Source organism: Cupressus sempervirens, chromosome 3 (assembly GCF_028749045.1).
Source record: "Cupressus sempervirens isolate cs-2001-9-10 chromosome 3, ASM2874904v1, whole genome shotgun sequence".
Taxonomy (NCBI): Eukaryota; Viridiplantae; Streptophyta; class Pinopsida; order Cupressales; family Cupressaceae; genus Cupressus; species Cupressus sempervirens.
The window spans coordinates 923,685,919-923,706,841 of record NC_143120.1 but is presented as its reverse complement, the minus strand read 5'-3'; the positions used below and the strand labels follow the sequence as shown (position 1 = coordinate 923,706,841).

General features: G+C 33.7%; 1 protein-coding gene across 1 annotated transcript in view; it reads right to left on the bottom strand.

Moving 5' to 3' along the window:
* LOC149569768 (uncharacterized) overlaps positions 1–17,811 on the bottom strand; it is a 152,115-nt gene extending 134,304 nt beyond the window's left edge. The window contains exon 1 of the mRNA XM_089817003.1: positions 17,671–17,811. Within this exon, the coding sequence (XP_089673129.1) occupies positions 17,671–17,811 (141 nt within the window). The remainder of the gene's footprint in view (positions 1–17,670) is intronic.
* Positions 17,812–20,923: the final 3,112 nt, after the last annotated feature.

Sequence of the window (20,923 nt, the reverse complement as noted above, 5' to 3'; positions counted from 1 at the left end):
AAGATGATGAAATGATTAGGATGACAAGATATTATTAACATTTTGAGGAATAATTTGAATTATTAAGAGGGTGATTAAGATAAGATATGTATGATTATGATAAAATGGATGGATAGAATAAAGTATGTGGAAATAATGTGGACAACTTGACTAAGAGGACTTAAAATGAGCCTTTATTTTGTTATTTGTTAAATTTTTTGATTTTTTGAATTTTGAACTTTATGGTTTTTTTGGATTTTTGAAGTTTTACAATGCTTTTGGATTTTTTGAATATGAAATGCAAAGAAAAAATGAAATATTTTCAAGACATGATTCTAAGGTTTTATTTGGATGGTGTGTCCCATTTTAGAAAATGAGGAAGGTTTCAAACACTCAAGCATGTCAATCACATAAACAATCCTATCAAGATTCAACTAGGATATACAAGCTCAACAAGCTTGATATATGCAAGGTACATTAGGCTATGTCAATGAAAGAGAACAATGTCACATAGTCGTGAGGAGATGATAACTCAAATCTGCACCTTCACTTTCCAAAGGTATAAAGTTATTTAAGGCTTAGCCAAGAGTGACAAGATTCTACTTCCAAGAGAGGTGTCTTTAGACTTACCTCCCACTATTTATACTCCACCAGAACAAAGGAGTTGAGGTCATCCCTTGAGGTGATGAAATCCCCAAGAATACCTCCTAAATAAAGAAAAACAAAACCACTTATTTCTTATGCACTCAAGATCACCAAAAGGCATGAGAGGAGATAATGCATAAGTCACCTTAGGGTTTAAAAGGCACTTGTTCATTCCAAATTGAAGCTTTAAACTTGTCTATCTATGCTTAAAGATACTTGTGATTAGCATGCAATGTTCTTTCCAACTTGACAATGTGCATATGCTTGAAAATAAATCATCAAAGCCTTGAAATAGGAGGGAATAAGAACAAGGTCCAAAAGTCATTCAAGATTGTGTGTGTTGATTTTAAGCACCAAGTCCCAATATTTTATTTGAAATGTTATTTGTCCCTTATGCATTCAAGATTTGATGAGATTCATTTTAAACCCAAATTTAATTGTGTATCATAGCAATGATATTTTAACCTTTATGCATTCAAGAGTGTATTTGACTTCTAAGCATTAACTCTATTGAAATAATTGTCAATTTGTTTAGTCATTCAAGATTGAATTTGGAATTTTTCAGCTTCAATACATTCAAGAGTGTGGTTCCTTTATCAAATTAATTGCAAAATTTATCCCAAAACAAGTGTTTAAACATTCAAGTTCATTCCCAAAAATAATATAACTTTTAAGGATAACTTGCAAGACATATCGTTAGTTGTTTCTAGAATGCTCCAATCTACAATGTTGTGAATAAAAAACTTGATTAGCATCTCCAAAACCTCCAAAATAAAAGTTTCACTATGACCAAGAGAAGTTACAATCAATAGTCCACTAGAACAATACTTGAGGAAACATGTTGATTTCCTAAAATTTTACTAAGTCTGCAATTTTCTAAAAATCCTCAAAAACTAGAATCTTTATCTTAACTCCTATGAAGCTGAAACCACTCTCAAACATCCTGAAATGTAAATACATAAAATGTCACTTATACTTAAATGGTATATTTTATGTATAGTACTGATGTTTAAATTGGTATACCAATACCTAAAATGTTATAAGGACCAAAGATGAGATAATATATCTAACAAGTCACAAACAAAAAAATGCATAGATGCCAAAATGTGGAGATGCCAAAAAGTAGGGACACCAAAACATAGAGATCATAATTTAGAAGTGCAAAAAATAGTTTAAGATAATTAAGAAGTAGAGGAAAATTTTAATATGCATGGATGGGAATTTAGAAAGTGCAGACGCCAAAACGCAAATACAACACTACATCTATTTAGATGACACTGCACGTAAATGTTGATGACAAACTGTGATCTTTTTAAAAAGTTGTAAATTTTAATAGTTTTTAGGAGTAAAAAAGGGATATGAGTCCCACTGAGTGTGCCAAAATGTATACATGAAAATATAATCTATTGGGAGCATGCGTAAACAAGCAAACTTTAGTAGCATGTGCATATATCAAGGTTGAAAGTAAACAAGCAGCTATTGAATATATTGTGTTTCACTACACTAATCCAACCAAGAGAAAAGATCCCCACACAACCTTGAAGGAGCTCAACAAGGGCACCCAAATGGACCTTTTTGGTTTTCTCAAGATTGAGGGATATAGATGTGCTCTCCCCAAACACAACTATGTGAAACCCAAGTTTGAATGATGATGGAAGTGTGTATGAAACTATGCTAAAATGATGAAGAATGCTTCAAGAGATGGATATGGAAGCAACCATTCTTGAGAGCACTCAAAGGAGTGAATATGGATGCAAGATAATAAAAATAATAGTGCAAATTCTACCATAAGAATGAAAGAACTAATAAAGCAATGCAAACAACTACCAAAGGTTAGCTCTAAGCAATAAAATCTCTACAAAGGTCTAAAATCAAACTAGCATGATAACAATGCAATTGAGGGAGATGAAAAATTATTGATACAAGGGCTTTATTTATAGGCTTGATGGAGGCCTTGAGGAGGTGGCATCTATGTGGCATCCACATAGGTCCCACAAGGGAGACACATGGGCTAAAGGACAAGGTGCCATGCAAAATTCAAAAAGAGCTCTTATGATTTGAGTGGTTCAAGGTGTGCTCACACATGCATGAGAAACCTTGGGGAAAGGAGTGGGAGATAAATATTTAAGAGTACATTTTGGAGAAGTTAATAAAAGGGGGCTCTTTGGGATCGAGTTGCTTAGACATGTGTGGGAAACTAATTAGGAACTAAAAAGGGATTAAAAGGGTACTTAGGATAAATAAGAGGGATTAATTAGTGGGTTGGCTAAGAAGGATGAGAGTGATGGGTGGTAGGCTAGGCTTTAAGTAGGATTTAGGACTAAATTAAATAGGATTTAATTCAATGGAATATTTAAGAATTTTAATCATGTGGAGGGATTTAAATAAATGGAATTTATTTAAAAAGGGGATTTATGGAGAACTTTGTATTAAATAAATTTAATACATTAGGGGGATGTATTTGAATTAAATTTGAATACTTTTGGTAAAATGAACATATTTAATCAAATAGGTAGAAGAATATGAGTATAATATTTCATTATAATATCACGGGAAATATTAAGTAAATTAAAATAGCATTTGGAATGGTTTAAAGTGTCTATAGGCACATATAGCCTCTCATGCTCAGTTGTGCTTGATTTTTCCTACTAATCCTCAACATATACTTCACTCGACTTAAATTTTTTCCTCTCTAAATTACTTAGCTCGTGTGGTAGTTGGCTTATATCATGTGTTACCTTCTAGATATCTCAACAACAACTATATGCTTAGTGACTATTATGTGTTTAGCACATATTAAACTTATGCACTTGTAATCTTTGTAGCTCGACCTTTGTTGTAGCTCAATCACAATGTTGATCGACCAACTCTACCTTATAAATTTTTGGAAATACAATAGGAAAGATAAACTTCTGAGGGGGGGGAGTTTAAACTTTGACCCACTAAACTTTCACCACACATCTACCTCATGCATTCAATGAGTAAACTGAAATAACGTGTAAAGCATGTACATCTAAATCATGTAAACATGTAAGAATTCACACACATAATACCATATATGATTACCTAGAAACACTCCAAGTGACAAGGTAAAACTGGGGTGGGGATGACACCCACAAATCTTCACTATTGCAACAATAAAGTGTATCCAATGAAGGTTAAAATATTTTTATCATGAGTCATGATCTACCTTGTGAAAGGTCTGCCCTGTTAAAGGCTTACAAAGACAATTAGGTCTCACCTTGTTAGAGGATTTCAACACCCTATTAGAAGTGTGCCTTGTTAGAGTACTTTAACTCACAACTAAGCAAGCACCATTTTAAAGGATTTCATACAGCATGTTAGGACTACTTTGTTAAGACATTTTGACTAAAATCACCTATTAGAATGTCTCATCTTTGATCCTGTAGTTAGCACTTTTTTTCCTGATAACAAATCACCTCTAAACAATGTCTTCTTGGTCCTTCTCAATCAAATGTATCTATGTTGTATCCTTTTCTCTATCCTCTATTCTGCTCTAACTAATTCTGTAATGTACTTGCACTTCATAATTTCTAAGCTACCATAAATGCTCCATTTGCATATGAAAACTTCTCTCTTCGCTACTTCAATTCCTTGCACACTTATTCATTCATTCATTCATGAAGATTTTAGGGTTCTATCCTCTTTAAGAAGACTTAGCGAATTAGGGTTAAGTATGAATCTATGGCCATGATTCATCCATTTTGCCACTTAAACCTTCCCATTTTCTTATTGGTTGCAGGTAATTGCATAGGGAATCCAACTAGAGATTCATTTTTATCTCCAAAATATCAAAATACAATCTTAAGTCAGCTTTAAAATGGTTTACATAGTTGTTTGTGCCATTACAAACAAATATGTCAAAATTATGTTATTTGTCATTTGAAGTCTCTGATGCTTGGCATGTACTGATCTTTCTGTTGTGACTTGGCACCTAAATTTCTTGGTATCCATTGTTTACTCGACTCGTATTACTTGGCTCATGTGTCACTTGACTTATATTATCTACTTGGCACTTGAGTGACTTAGCACTCACTATGACTCGGCTTGATCTATGATTTTCTTGGCATATGTTACTTGTTCAGCATGAACTAAGTAAATAACATAAGTGTGTTGACATTCACTTGTCAAAACCAATCTGAGATCAATAATCTCCTACTTTGACATGAGTGTCAAAAAAACTTTAGTATACATTGTTATCCTTAATCTTATGAGCATAACATATCTCAACTCAACTTATATACAAAACTTTAAAACATCAAAATTTTGTAATAACTTGTATACCTCAAAATTTGATAACTCACCCTGAGTTGTTAAGTTTGTTCTGTAACCAAAATTTTGTACTCCTTCTAAGTAAATGTATCTTTGCTGATACACTTTGACTTCATGCTTTATTTTGCTAATACTCTTTCATCTAATTTTGCTTGTTTCATTCTCCCCCTTTTGCTCTATTGTTCTCAATATCTCCCCCAAAAATGTATCTCCCCTTTGTTTTAGTCTCCTTGACAATAATATATATCTCCCCCTTTTGACACTTATGTCAATGGGCTATACACTTATTGCATGTTTGTCTAGAAAAGATTTATGGACATCTAATTTTATCTTAAGGGTTGTATCCTAGTTATCACATGCAACATCCAATGACTTGATTTGGATTACAAGCTCGACAGCAAGGTGGACTAAACCATCTAAAGTAGAAAGATTCGGGTCTTTCTTCAATAGAGTTTCAGCATAGCCTAGCTCTTTGTGCAAAATTTTCATATGGGGGTGAGGGTTTCTTTGATTCTAGTCAGTTTGGCTCTTACGTTCCCCTCATCTATTGTCAATATAGCTAACTGACTCTTTTTTTGAAGCAATGTCATCAAATGCTTCTCACTCTAAGCTGGATTCATTGGTAGATTTTCACTTGACATAGTAATTTGGCTCTCCAAAGTCATAATGTGACTTCTGGTCTCTTGGGTGAAGAGTGATGGGTTGCACAATTTAGTGTACAATGAGAATATGTTCTCAAGTACCTTCTTTGCATCCTCAACCTTAGTTGCCAATGCAACTTATGTGAGTACCATGTCACTAGATATTTTCTCATACGCTTTCTTTTGGAACTTCTTTTCTTACCATCCTAATAATTTGGCATTAGTATCAAGGTCTTCATTACTAACTTTATCCACTATATCTATCAGTTGTTCCATTAGTGGCTTTGTCTCATTAGGAGTTGAGAGACTAAATGCATCTAAAAAGGTGTCTTTGATGTCCTATAGTGTCTGCTTCTACCTATGCTCCCTCCTAAGAATTTCTTGATGCTTTTTCCTTTCTAGGACCTATTGCAATATGCCTATTTGTTCTAATGTCATGGTATCATAATCATATTTGGGTATAAAAACTTTTTCATCAATGCTTACATCTCTATATTGAATTACTTTTTCAACCTTTGATGAACTTGGGCTTGGCACTGAGATTTGCAATGGAATAGAATCTGTGCTTGGCTTTTGAAGAGTTTGTATGGAAGGAGTGCCAAATGCTAGTAAGACTACTAGAGCTTGAATGGCAACTTGTTCCTTCACCTTAGGTTTCAACTCACTCTCTTCACGCTTGCCCTGTTTTGCCACTATGACTTATCTTGCACCTTGTCCTTGTGTTATAGATGCATATAGGTCTATCTGACCCATTTCCTATTGTCCTATTGTGGTGGCTTGTTCTTTTGCTCTCCCCTTCTCAACAATATCAATCTTGACAATTATATCAACCTTGGTAGATATAGCTTTTGGAATTTCGACCAAAGGTTGTATATTGTAAGAATTTGGTATAGCTATGATACCAAATAAGAATTTGCCTTAGGGTAAAGTCACCCAAGATCAAGGAACTCAAACACAAGCACAGCAGTAGACCAACAAGGTATGATCAAAATAACAATATTCAAAATTGATTTATTGCTATTCAATATTATGTGCAATGTAGTGAGTGGCCATACACACTAGGAGTGCCTGTTTATAAAGGCCTCTAAGATGCATCTAGAATGTCTCTAGAAGGTGCTATGAGATAAGCTTGACAACTAAGCACACATCTACTAAAAGTGGACTATCCTCCATTGTAGATGAGAGGATAAGTATGACAAGGTGTATCATGTGTAGAGATTTTGTAGACACCATGTGCTTAATTAGAGTGCTAACTCATGTGTTATAGACACCATGTGCATAAAAAGAGGTGTGAACTCTTGTGTTGTCAACATGACAACTCACAAGAGTACACATACTCCTAGGTGACTAACTAATAAATAATAAAATAATAAATTAACCTAAGTAAATTTAAGTAAGTGTAAATAGTGAGTACTTATTTACTCCAACACCCCCCCTTAAGTGCAACTTAGGGGAATGCACTTAAGCTCACAAAAGCTAGGATGAAATGCATAATGTGTCCCAACTAATAGGCCATATGAGGTACCCATGTACATAATGAAATTCAATCTCTCATAAAGTAGAAAAAGAGGGAAAACCTCATGGAAAAAACCCTCCCCCAAAAAGAGAGATGAAAAGACAAGATGCATGGATGGATGGAGTAATCAAGACCCCCCCATTACAACATACATCAAGTATATACAAAAGAGAAGTATGAGAAGAACAAAACTCCATAAGAGGAAAAAGCCCCCCCCCATAAAAGAGAAGGAGACAAGGTAGTCACCCCCTAAATATAGTGCGTCGATCAGTGAGAGCTACTCCAATATAGAAGTTGATCCATGATTGTTGAATAATGTTCCTACCCTTTGGAAGAAATAGTGATGGAGGTACATGCGAGATGCTTCCCCTATGTGTAGAAAGAATCCCAATGATGAATGGTGTATCAAGAACCTACTCAACTATCCTTGTGTCGATGTTGATGGTCACCCCTTCCAAGATTGGTGAAAAGAAAAAGTGCAAGTCTAGCAAGGATGGATGTAGAACATGTCTCAAAGAACCAACTATCTTCTCAAATGATAAAGAGACCTCCTACAACTATTGTACATAAGAGTCCACAATCATTTCAACATGTAAAGACTAATTGTGTAGAGAATGGATAGGAGGGTTAGAGTGATCCCTCGTGACAAATGAAGAAGATTTTGTTTCATCAAAGAGAAGATGTAGATCATCAAATATGTCTCCCAAATCTGCTATGTGTGACTCCACAAACAAACCTAAAATATTTGTCAAGAAGTCATCCACTAATGCTAGAGTTGGAAGGCAAGTTGTACCCTATTGTGTTGAAGTACATAAACTTATCATTGTGACAATGGATGAAGTATTCACCTCAACAAAGAGAAGATGAATATCATCAATGATGTCTCCCGCATCTTTAATGTAAGACTCCACAAAAAGCTCTGCAATGTCTAGAAGGAAGTCATCCCATGAAGTTAAAGTAGGAAGACATAGTAAATCCTACTACACTAAATCAAGGCCATTTGTGGTGAAAATTGGATCAATAGTAGCAACAAGAGCATTAGGAGGTTTGATCTCATCTAGAGAGGATGCAGCTACAACTGGAGGTAAAAGATCTTTTGGGAATGGAGGAATATGTGGATCTCCATACATCTCCCAAAGATAGATCCAAATATCATATAAATAAGTTGACTTCATGTCACCAAGTGAATCCATAACCTCTGTATCCATATGTAGAAAGAGGGCATGGAAAATGATGAAACTAGTGCGACCATTATATGAAAGCCCTTTCGCATATGGCAATGCATTATGCTAACTAAGATAAGTGAGAACCAATTGACTCCACTACTTATAGTTTTATGTTGTCAAGGTAATTAAATATTCCTCATCCATGATGTACTAATCAATGTATCCCCTCAAAAGTGCAAAAAAAATAATCAACCCCCCAATGTATGATTTGGGCACTTTATAGGTAGTGCATGTACAATAGGCCACTTGTCAAAATGTACAAAGTGGAATTTTAATTTTATTGTTTATAACTTCCTTTTGGAGTACAAATCTAGAACTAAGCAATGTACAACAATTTTGAAGCAATACAATGCAAAGAAAGGACCTATTTTTAAAAGTGATCTTTCTATCCACACAAGCCTATAATCTAATTGTAGATTGGGAAAGTAGACTACAAATTATTCACTTCCAAAAAAAAGGAACCTAATTATGTGTCTAGATGAGCCTGTACTAAGCATTTGACATTGCAACAATTAGGATTTGAAAATTGTAGAAGACTTAGGAACAGAGAGTTTAAACATCCTACACCAATGTGTAGATCACGAAATTCTACCCCAAAACAAAAAACATTTCTCGTAAAAAGGAGTCTATAAGAGGGAGATATCGTTGTTTTAAAATCACCTCTATTATTATTTTTTCTAAATCATCATTGTCACACCTCCAAAAATTAGATGACTCTAGATTTCACCTTGGATGTCTGATTTTGGTGAAACAAAAGTCAATTTGGGGGTTTTTTGACCTTTGAAATATGATGCCAATATCTAATTAGCACTAGCAAGCACCAATCTTGTCCTACAAAAAATCCCCTCATCTACAGGCCTGATGGTCAAAAAAATTCTGAACAAAATTCACAGATCTGAAAAATAATGTAGAGAAATTATAGAGACTGAAATAATAAAATATGCAAATCTAAAAATTAAATTCAAAGATCTGAAATGATCATACCAAATTTGCAAATCAGGCCTTCGGGTGCCAATTTGCAAAAAAAATGCCTCAAAATCAACTATGGCCTAGGGTAGGAAAATTTATAGTCAAATTTCACCAAATCGATGTTTTGGAACCAATGACAAGGTTCACTTTGGCTCTAAAAACTCCCAATGACTATGATACTCTAGATATAAGTCAAGGTATTGAAGCAATAAGATGGTCTCGAATAGCTATGTGAAGAGAAATTCCCTCATCTCTAATACCATCTAAGAATTTGGTATAGCTATGATACCAAATAAGGATTTTTCTTAGGGAAAAATCACCCAAGATCAAGGAATTCAAACATAAGCACAATAGTAGACCAACCGGGTATCATCAAAATAACAATATCCAAAATTGATTTATTGCAATTCAATGTTCTGTACAATGTAGTGAGTGGCCATACACACTAGGAGTGCCTATATATAAAGGCCTCTAAGATGCATCTAGAATGTCTCTAGAAGGTGCTAGGAGATAAGATTGAAAACTAAGCACAAGTCCACTAAAAGTGGATTATCCTCCATTGTGGATGAGAGGATAAGTATGACAAGGTATATCACGTATAGAGATGTTGTAGACACCATGTGCATAAAAAAAAGTGAAAAATCCTATGTTGTCAACATGACAACTCACAAGAGTATGCATACTCCTAGGTGACTAACTAATAAATAATAAAATAACACATTAACCTAAGTAAACTTAAGTAATTGTAAATAGTGAGTACTTATTTACACCAACATACATTAGTAATTGAAGGGATGATAGAAGATGGTTCTTGTGGGTTCATCTTTTCTCTTGCAACATCAGTCACTGACTTTTTTAGTTCATCTACACTTACCAAAACTAGATAATCACAAAGTTTGGCCTACAGTGTAGACTAATCTAATATCTTCTTCAAATCTTCTTCAGTAAGGGGATTGATATTCTGAGTTGATAGATCAGAAACATCCTTTACAATTATTGTTTCAGTTGTCTCAATTGTATCATGTGGAGGACTAACAGTCGATAATTATGTGTCATGCACACTCTATTCTTCTAGCTACTCAAGCTCAACTATTGCCTTGTCATCTTCTTTCATTCTTATTCCTCCTCCAATAGTGTTATCTTTTTCATCATCTTCTTCAACATCATCCTTGACCTCAGAAGGTTTAGGTTCTCCTTTCTTTACTGTGATTAACCCATAAATGAGTTTCCATATTTGTGTTGACTTTTTGACAACATCCTTAATATTATTTTGTAAAATTCTAGGGGCTCTATATTTAGGTGTGAACCTAATTGCATACTTCTTTATAGCCTTAGCAATTTGTGCCTTAGTTAGTTCAGGCATCACTTGGGCCAGTGTGGTCTCCCTAATTTGTCTTTCCAAATTTAGACAATAATGCCATTTTTGCTCAACTGTGTCATATAGACTCTTAGGTATAGAGTTGGAAAATTCTAGTGGTTTTGTCTTGAACTTTGCCATCATGGTATATAGGGTCTCCTCCACTTGGTTTTTCTCCTCTTTACCAATTTATCAAAATTAACATGACTAAATCCTAATAGATCTGCTTTATTCTGAACATTTTCAAATAAATTTTCATGATCTGAGAGAGGGTTGCAAATCACCACCTTAAATTGGCTATTTTCATTTAACTCTATATTCTCTTCTTTATAATCTGGTTGTGCCACATATTTCCTTCTTGGTCTCTTCTATTCTTGACCTCCTTGTTCTATTTTCTTTGTCTTTTCCTTGGCCTTTTGTGTAGTTACATTTGTGTTGGCTCTTGTTGTAGGTGCAATAGCCTTTGGCTAACTTGGTTTAGAAATTTTCTTAGTCCTTGCCATAGGTGTTTCCTTGGCCTTCCTCTTCTTTGACTTAGTAGGAGTAGGTGCTTCTTTGGCTTCTTCTCCCTTAGCACCTTTATTCTCCTCCTCTTCCTAGTCTTCTCCTATACCTTGAGTTAATGCAAGAAGTTCTTGTGCTTGAGTTTCTTCTACCTCTTCATCCTCTTCTTCTTCTTCTTCTTCCTCAACCCTCTCCAAACTTAGCTTTCAATTTCTTTACTATCTTGTCCTTCTTGATAACTAAAGTAGTTTTTAGTTCCATGGTGATCTTGGATTTTCCCACTTCATAATTTCTAAAGATCTTTGTAGTTTTTCTACCTCTTTTGCAAGTAAAGTTTTTATAGCTGTAGAGGCTTCATCCACATTTATCTCATAGCCTAAGGGTCTTAACCATCTTACCATTGGTGTGGTAGCTTGCACAAAAGTATAATTAGCATCGATAAGAAAACATACATCATTATAGTGTTTCTCAACTAAGGATACTAGTATTCTTAGTCTTTCCTGCATAGACTTCTTGAAATCTTCAAAGTATCTAGTCATTAAGGATTCAAAATTCTCTTTAACTGATCATTAAGGATTCAAAATTCTCTCCTAATTTCTGAATGTACTCACCAATTTGTACTACAACTGATCTATTGGTCTTCCATCCTACAATACCAAATAAGGGAAATTTGTTTTGCACATAAAATAATATAAAAATCAAAATTGAACCAAATTTGCATTGTGCACTCTTAGTTTTTTTTATTTCTCCAAAGTTCTCCATCAGTTGTTGTAATTATAGCTCTACTAGGTCATATGTATGATCTTTCTTTACAATTTTGTATCCAACATCCATAGCTATACAAGGCATGCTATTTAATCTACTAGATTGATAGAACTTGTCTAATATAACCCTTAAAGAAAAGTTAATAAAAGGATTAGTGATTGTATCTATTGTCATGCCTTTCTTATTCCAGAAAGCTCCAGTGTTCTTCTCAATCACCTGCTTACAATCACTTCTTAGTTTCTTAGGCCAATCTAGAGTTGGGTAGCCAGTAACCCTATGAATTATTCTCTTAGTAATTTTGATAGGTCTATTATCTAGCCATAATGAACCATCATGGATTCAACTAAGCATTATTTTGATCCACTCTATCTTAAATACATTCAAAAAATCTAGTGCCTGTGTTAATCCCTTTCTCTCAACAATTTTGAACTCTTCTTTCAAAACACCATTTTCATAGATTTTTTTGTATTCTTCTCTAATTTCCATATCTTTAATGCTTCCTATCTTGTAGTTATAGCATTTTATTACATCTTGCACCATTATTACATTAGATGGAATCATCGATAATGCACTAGAAGGGTCTTGCTTATATGCAATATTAGGAATTGCTTTGAAAATGGGTTGCTTGACTTCATTACTTACTAATTGAATGTTCAAAACTTCCTTTCCCTCTACATTCTTTGAACTCAATGTCATAATGCTAAACTAGGGTTTACAAAAACTAAAACTGCGTAGCTCAACTCTTGATAAATAACTTGTCAAATCTGATGAATGGATGTGATATTTTTGCTCGAACCTTCTGTAACTACTTGGAATAGATTTCTAGGTTGACTTTTTCTCTACTCATTCTTTCCTAAATTTGAAATCATGAAAAACTAGCTAAAATTGATCAAATACCCTTTGAAAACCTTGCAATTAATGTTGAGTACTTACACAGTTGTAAGCTCAACATCAACCAATTTTAGGCTCACTTGGCATCCATTTACATTTCCATTACTTGGCAACCACTATGAGCTCAGGATCAACTAGCTAGACTACTAACTTGGCATCTTCTAGCATTCCACTCAGCATACATAGGAAATATTTCATGCTCGGCAACAACATGAAAAGCTCAAAGATTTATCTTGAATTCCTATCAACATCTTGCATCTTTATTCATGCTAATGTAATCTTTTTAGTACTATCTCCTTTTGGAACTGATGTATGATATAGCCTTTAAATATCAGTCCCACATACCTCTTGATTTCTTAGTTTGATGAGGTGTGATCACCTAACCCATTGGGTGAAGTGATTCTCCATTTGATGTGCTACAATCATCTTTATTTTTCCATGCCTTATTCATCTCACCTCTTATGTGTTCAAAATCTACCTTACCTTTACCTTTATCAAATTCACAACTTGGTGCCTTTGACCTAGTTGGACAATATTTACTAATGTGACTAGTCTTCAAATAGCTAAAAGATGTGGTTTGACTTAACCATCTTTTGTAGTTACCATTGAAGTGTATCCTAACACAATTCTTAGGAACATGTCCATATTCTTGACAATAATGAAAGCTATATCTTGTATTATAATCCTAGTTCTAAGAGTTGTCATTATTTCTTACCTTTGTTTTCCTATTTGATGACCACATGGGTTTTGATCTGCATTCAAAATCTCTATGTCCATACTTCTAACAGTTGTAGCAATATCCTTCAAATCTTTTTGTATTCACAGTCTTGGTTCTACATTCATGTTCCTAATGACCTTGTTTGTTGAATTTATGGCAGTAAACCATGTCCTTAGGCTTGACATTCTAATTTATAGTCTTTCTCTTACACACATTAGTAGTATGTCCTTTCTTACCACAATTATGACAAGTAGGTTTGGAGTTCTTACCTTTGTTGTTCCTTTCTTTAGTACTTTTGGATGATTCTCCTTCTTCAGTATTTGTATATCCTAGTCCGGATGTATCATTATTAGATCTAGGGGATCAAGAATTGCTCAAAGTATCTGATGGCTTAATTTGGTTTGTTAAAACTTTCAAGAAATTCCTTTTCTCTCTTTAGGTCACTCTACAATTGTTCATTCTGCAACTTCAATGTAGTTATCTCAATGTCCTTGACACTCAATTCATAATTGGCATTCATCATTTGACTTAGAGTATCCAATTGCATGTTGGAAATCTTGATTTTCTATATTGACTTCTCTTCTAGTTTATTGGCCAGAATTCTTTTGTCTTCTTTAGTCAGGGATTTTTCTTCCTTAGCTTTCTTCTTTTTTTTAGTTAGTTCACATAGCAGTATGGCTTGTGATTCTTGCTCTAATTTGAGATTTTTGATTTCCTCAACTTGGGCTCTATTATTTTCCATTAGATTTGCAATTGTTGTATCAAATTCATTTGAGTCTCCATCTACAAATAGCTTAGTAGTGTCTTCAATGAATTCTTTAGGTCTTCTCTTGCTTGATTCAGTTGATGTAGCATGAGATGTATTTCAATCTCTTGGTTCTTAATGGTCTTTCCCAACTTGTAGACTTCCATTTCAAGATCTTTTGTCAAAGCTACAAATCTTCTCTTTCAAAGAAGAAAGCTCTAATACAAATTTTTGGAAATAAAATAGGAAAGGTAAACCTCTGAGAAGGAGGTGAATTAGTAGTTTAAACTTGGACCCATAAAACTTTCACCATGCATCTATCTCATGCATTCAATGAGTAAACTGAACTAAAATGAAAATCATATACATCTAAATCATGTAAACATGTAAGCATTCATACACATAACACCATATATGATTACCCAAAAGCCCTCCAAGTGAGAAGGTAAAATTGGGGTGGGGATGACATCCACAAATCTTTACTACTATAGCAATAAAGTGTATCCAATGAAGGTTACAATATTTTTATCATGAGTCATCATCTACCTATGAAAGGTCTATAATGTTAAAGGCTTACAAAGATTGTTAGGTCTCACATTGTTAGAATATTTCAACACCCTATTAGAAGTGTTCCTTGTTAGAGGACTTTAACTCACAACTAACTAAGCACCCTATTAAAGGATTTCATATAGCCTTTTAGGACTACTCTATTAAGAGATTTTAACTGAAATCACCTATTTGGATGTCGCATCTTTGATCCTACGATTAGCACTTGATTGCCTGATAACAGATTGCCTTTAAACAACATCTTTTTTATCCTTTTCGATCAGATGTCTCTATGTTGTATCCTTTTTGCTATCCTCTATTTTGCTCTAACTGATTCTATAATCTACTTTCACTTCATAACTTCTAAGACATCATGAATGCTCTATTTGCACATGCAAACTTCTCTCTTCACTCCTTCAATTCCTTACACATTGATTCACTCATTCATTCATGAAGAGTTTAGGGTTTTGTCCTCCTTAAGATGATAGTGGCTTAGGATTAGGTATGAATCTATGGCTAAGATTCATCCATTTTGCCACTTAAACCTTCTCATTTTCTGAAATGCTACATGTAATTGCATAGAGAATCCAACTAGAGATTCATCATTATCTCCAAAATATCGAAATACAATCTTAAGTCAACTTTAAAATGGTTTACATAGTTGTTTATGCCATTACAAAAAAATATGTCAAAACTATGTTACTCGACATTTGAAGTCTCTGATGCTTGGCATGTACTAATTTTTCTATTGTGACTTGGCACCTATATTGCTCGACATCCATTGTTTAATCATCTCATGTGTTACTCAGCTCCTGTGTCACTCGGCTTATATTATCTACTCGACACTTGGCTAACTCAAAACATGAGTGACTCAACACTCACTATGACTTAGCTTGGTCTATGACTTGCTCGACATATGTTACTTGTTCGGCATGAACTAAGTAAATAACTTAAGTGTATTGACACTTAATTGTCAAAACCAATCTGAGATCAACATAAATGACTAATTATTTTACACTAATAGAAAATACCAAGATTTCCTTTAGGGTCAACAATCTCCCCCTTTGGAATTAGTGAAAAAAACACTTATCATGATATTAAAAAAAAAATTGGACATAACAAAATCTAAAAACATTTAGCTCCCCTTTAGGGTGTGCTCCATACATATAGCTCAATCTACATGTATTAAGTTATAACTTATATTTTCAAAATATTTTGATCAGCATTAGATTGATAAATTGTCTCCTTGTTACTATGATACAGTATATGTAACTATTCATTACCCTTTATACTTGATCATTAGCATTATTTCCCCCCTTTTTTTGTCACTAATGTTGAATAGTGACATTTAACTTTGGACTGGGGACTATACCAAATGTATCCAAAAATGGTTGGTGCAACCTTAAGATAATAGCCATTATATCATCCCAATTTTTCTTGAGTGTCTCAAGAACTCATCCTTCTATCTCCAATTTGGTTGCTAAGTCAACCATATTGTCAATTATAGATTAATTTTGATTTTGAATGAGATCCTCATTAGTCTATGTATTTGTATCACCTCCAAATGAGGTAATAGAAATGCTTGAATATATGTGACCTATGATCTTATGTTGCATTCCTCATGCAATAATTTTGATTACTTGCCTTGCAAAAATATGATCTTAGAAAAATGTATTGAGCTAGAATTTGGGTCCATGCTCAAGTCCTTACTACTCTTCTATAGACCGGTATCAATCTTGTCCATCTTCTCCTTGATTTCTTTAGTGAATGTGGGACATCAAATTAACTTAGTAAATAATGTATTTTCTTTATGCCTTAACTTCTCTAAATCAATACCAAGAGTGGAGAGTTTAACCTATTTGAGTGCAATCTCATTTACTACTTTCTCCATCACTCTATTCTCAAATTTTATTTCTAACCTCTGCATTAATTTTCTTGTGTGTCTATATTAGAGTCATTTAGTTTCTCAACTATATTAACTAGTTGTTCTATAATGGGGGTCTATCCATCTAAGTTGTCTACATAAATTGTCTCAAGAAATATATCTTTAATATCATAGAGTACATATCTTTTTTTACACTCTTTCCTCTTCTTCTCTTGCTTGGCCTTTCTACATAAAAAATCACTAAGTGTCCTTATTTTTTCAGCACTTATATTAGATGTATTCCAATTAGGAATCACAATCTCCTCATTAAGCCTAATTCCCTTACCCTTCAATGGAGACTACTTCATCTTTTCTTCAATTTATTTCCCTTGGGATCTAGGGTACTACAACTTGGTATTGTTATTTGTGGTCCTTCTATGTGGACTTCCAAATTCTACCTAAGTGGCTGATTTTTTATCTCCTCAAACTTATGAGGTTCAACATGTTTCTTTCTCTCTTCAAGATTTTTCTCATCAATACTAATAGATTGTTGTAAAAATTCATTCTTCTTTTCCTTTTCATCTTCAATTTTGAGTTCACTAGTGGAATTCTATTGTCCAACCCTTTTTCTCCCTCATTCATAGGTCATGAGGAAATTGTTCTATCACTAATAAGGGACTGGTTTGATTTTTCATCCTAAATCTTTACATCCTTCTAACCATATGTATTGACATTATTATTTCCCTTTTTGGTATCATCCTTATGATCATGCATTTGGGTGTTATCACCTTTATTAGCCAAACTAACTTTGTTTCTCAACTTGACAAATATTTACATCACATTGAGTATGATCAAGACTAGGTGAAATAGCATAAATAATAGGTGATGAATCTACATGATGTGTACATCTCCTAAGCTAACTTAGATGGTAGAAATTTATCTCTCTTCTCTAGCTTGGTCAGTATATGACCTTCACTCTTGCTTTCATATTCAACCATGAGTTGGGCTTACCTCCAGTTTATCTTCAATCATAATTGTGTCATTTTGACTCTCACTCTTTTGAATTGTATCATAGATGTCCTCTGTATTATCCAACTCTACATTTTTAGGGTAATCTTTCTCATCCTCATCTTTCTTCTCATCATCTAGCATCATTCCATAGATTTTCTTCCATAGAAATTTTCTTTCTTCCACTACATTTTCTACTTTACTTTTCAAAATAAAAAAATCTCTTCTTTTATGAGTAAATTTTTCATTGTAGTCCTTGATAGATTTAGAAATTTGTTTCTTGTTTAGTTCTGACATAATTTGAGCAAGTGTGTCTCCTCTAATTTGGTTCTTAGTCATCAATGCATACATACATTTTCCATCTATCTTACCATATAGTTCATTAGGTACCATGTTACCTAATTCTAATGGTGTATACTTGAAATTTCCTATCATATCAATGATTAATTCTTCAACCTTAGTTGTATCTACTTTGTCCAATTTATCATACTTCACAAACTTAAATCAAACCATACCTACACTCCCACTGATATTTTCACAAAATTCATCAATTATCTGAGGTGGCTAATGTATTGAAATTTTCAAGTGACTATTGTCATCTAACTCAGTCCTTTCATCATCATCATCATCCTTTGGAAGTATAACCTTTCTTCTCTGTTTCCTTGTGACTTTTCTTGGCTTAACATCCTCTATGATATATTTCCTCTTAATCAATCTCTTTCCTTCTTTCTAAGGTTGGACCACTTTTGGAATAAATGCCCTTGTCATTACCCTTGTAACTCTTTGGGTTATTGGGATAAGCTTTATGATCTTCTTCTTGTCTTTCCTTCCCTATCACTTGACAAGAGCCATTTCTTTCCCTCTACCTTTAACCTCTTCTTCTTCATCACCTTCATCTTCATCACTTGACATGTCTTATCCTTTTCCCTTAGTGATCGTCAATGGTTGTTCTTGTTATACATCTTCTCCAAGTGCTCTTTCCAAATTTTATAGCATACCCTTCCTCTTCTTGTTCATCTTGGGAACAACTATCTATATTGTGATTTTCACCTTGGTAGTCTCATATCTATCAAATGGATTGACATATTTATCAATAGGTTCATCCAACAATATTTTAATGGTTGCAGTAGCCTCATTAATGTTGATTTTATAGCCTAGTGGCCTTAACCAAACTATTCTTGGGACTTCTATTGGAAATATAAGAGAAGTAACTGACAGGGGAGGGGTGAATCAGTTACCACTAAAATAATTCCAAATCTCTTAGAGGTTAATACGAACTTCTTTTAAACTTGTAGCTCAATTAGAACTAGATATTCACTGTAACTCAGTTAACAAAGCAATCTGATATATTAATGTGAATTAACCTTTAGTAACTTAATTGCAGAAAGATAAGACAATAAGAAAATAACATGAACACATGAGACACCAAGATTTAACATGGAAACTCAATTTGGGAAAACCACCAATGCAACTAGTTACAACTTTTCACTCTTCTAAATTGAGCCCAATTAAGAGCCAACCCTATTAAAGGTTACAAAACACATTGTTAGGTGTGACCCAATTAAAGAATTTAAATCATCTTTTTTGGAGTGGCCTTGTTAGAGGTCTTAAGAAACTTCAATCTGGAAATGCCACCTTGCTAGGGGATTTACAAAATGATAGTTAAGTCAACTATGTTAATATATTTCTTCACTACTACAATTGTTAGAGAGTAACAATGATTGACCTGATTTATGAAGCAACTGGATTGGAGATTTAGATCACTATTTTGGTATATCCTTTGGATCCTTCCTAATCAAAATATTCTTTGAAGCTCCTTGGATACTCTGCTCTAAATTAGATATCCTTCTCTTTTTGCATCTTATCTTCTTCACCACCTTCTCCAATCCAATCCACAACTTGACCTTTCAGATATATGAAACCCAATGTCAATTTAGCTTGAATATCCTTTCAAAGAAAGAAATAAAATCCACTACATCAGCTTGCATAACCCAACAAATGGATAAAACTAATCTGTTGAGGGTCAGTTTAAACTGGGTCACTCGATTGCCACTGAGCTCCTTAGTAACTATTTTGAATTGGTTTACAATGAACTCCTTTAGTAACCGACTTGACTAAGTTTACACAAGAGTCCTTGAACTTGGATTCTTCTAATCTTATGCTCAATGTATACTATAGTCTTCTAAACTTAGTTCTAGCTAGCAGTCCTTGGTTGGAGTATAACATTTGTGTAACATCAATGACAATATACAACTAAAAAATTGTTATCAACAATCTCCCTATTTGGCATTAATGGAAACAAACATGTCATCAAGCAAAGAAAACTTAGAGTAATCAAATTATTTATAAGTTTTTTATAATATCCTTAGTTTCATTTTGATTCTCTATCCATCCATGAGAACTCCCTCTATCATCTTGTCTTCGGACTCCATTAGATCAAGTTATCCCTCTTGTAGATTACTTCCTCTAATTCTTCTCTGATTACACCAATCTCTCTTAGTGAATATATGGCATGATTAATCTCTCCCTCTTTGACATCAAATGCCAAAGACTTTACATAGTGGTTTTACAATGTACCTAATGTATTGATTCATATGCAATGAGCTCTAACTTCTTTGCATCAACTTGATAGATGTTTAATGTAGTTTGGTTGATGCATCAATAATATGTACTCTAGTGAGGATCAAATAGGGGAATGACCCCTATCTTTCCTCTTAGATACAAAAATTCATCCTTAGGTAATGGTTTGGTAAATTTGTCAACAAGTTGCTCCTTTGTGTTAACATATTCCAATCTAGCCTCTCTTTTTTGACCTAGTTCTCTCATAAAATGATACTTAATTGCAATATGTTTTTTCTTGATGTGCATCACTAAATTTTTGGATATATTGATTACACTTGTGTTATCACAATAGATAACCACTCGATCCTAGATTTCTTCCTTCATTTTTTATAACAATTGCTTGATCTGCATAATGTTGGAATAATTGATTGTTGCAGCAACATATTTTGCCTCTTTTGTAGACTAAGAGATGTAATTCAATTTCTTACTCAAGTCCAAGATACTAAAATCTTTCTCCGTTGGTGCTCTTCCTATCATTAATTCTTCTAACCCAATTAGCATCAATAAAATATTTTAGCTCAAAGCTCTCTCCTTTCATGTACCATAGACCATAGACTTGAGTGACTTTTAGATATCTCATAATTTTTTTGATTACCATCATATGATTTTCTCTGAGATTTGCAAAGAATCTTGT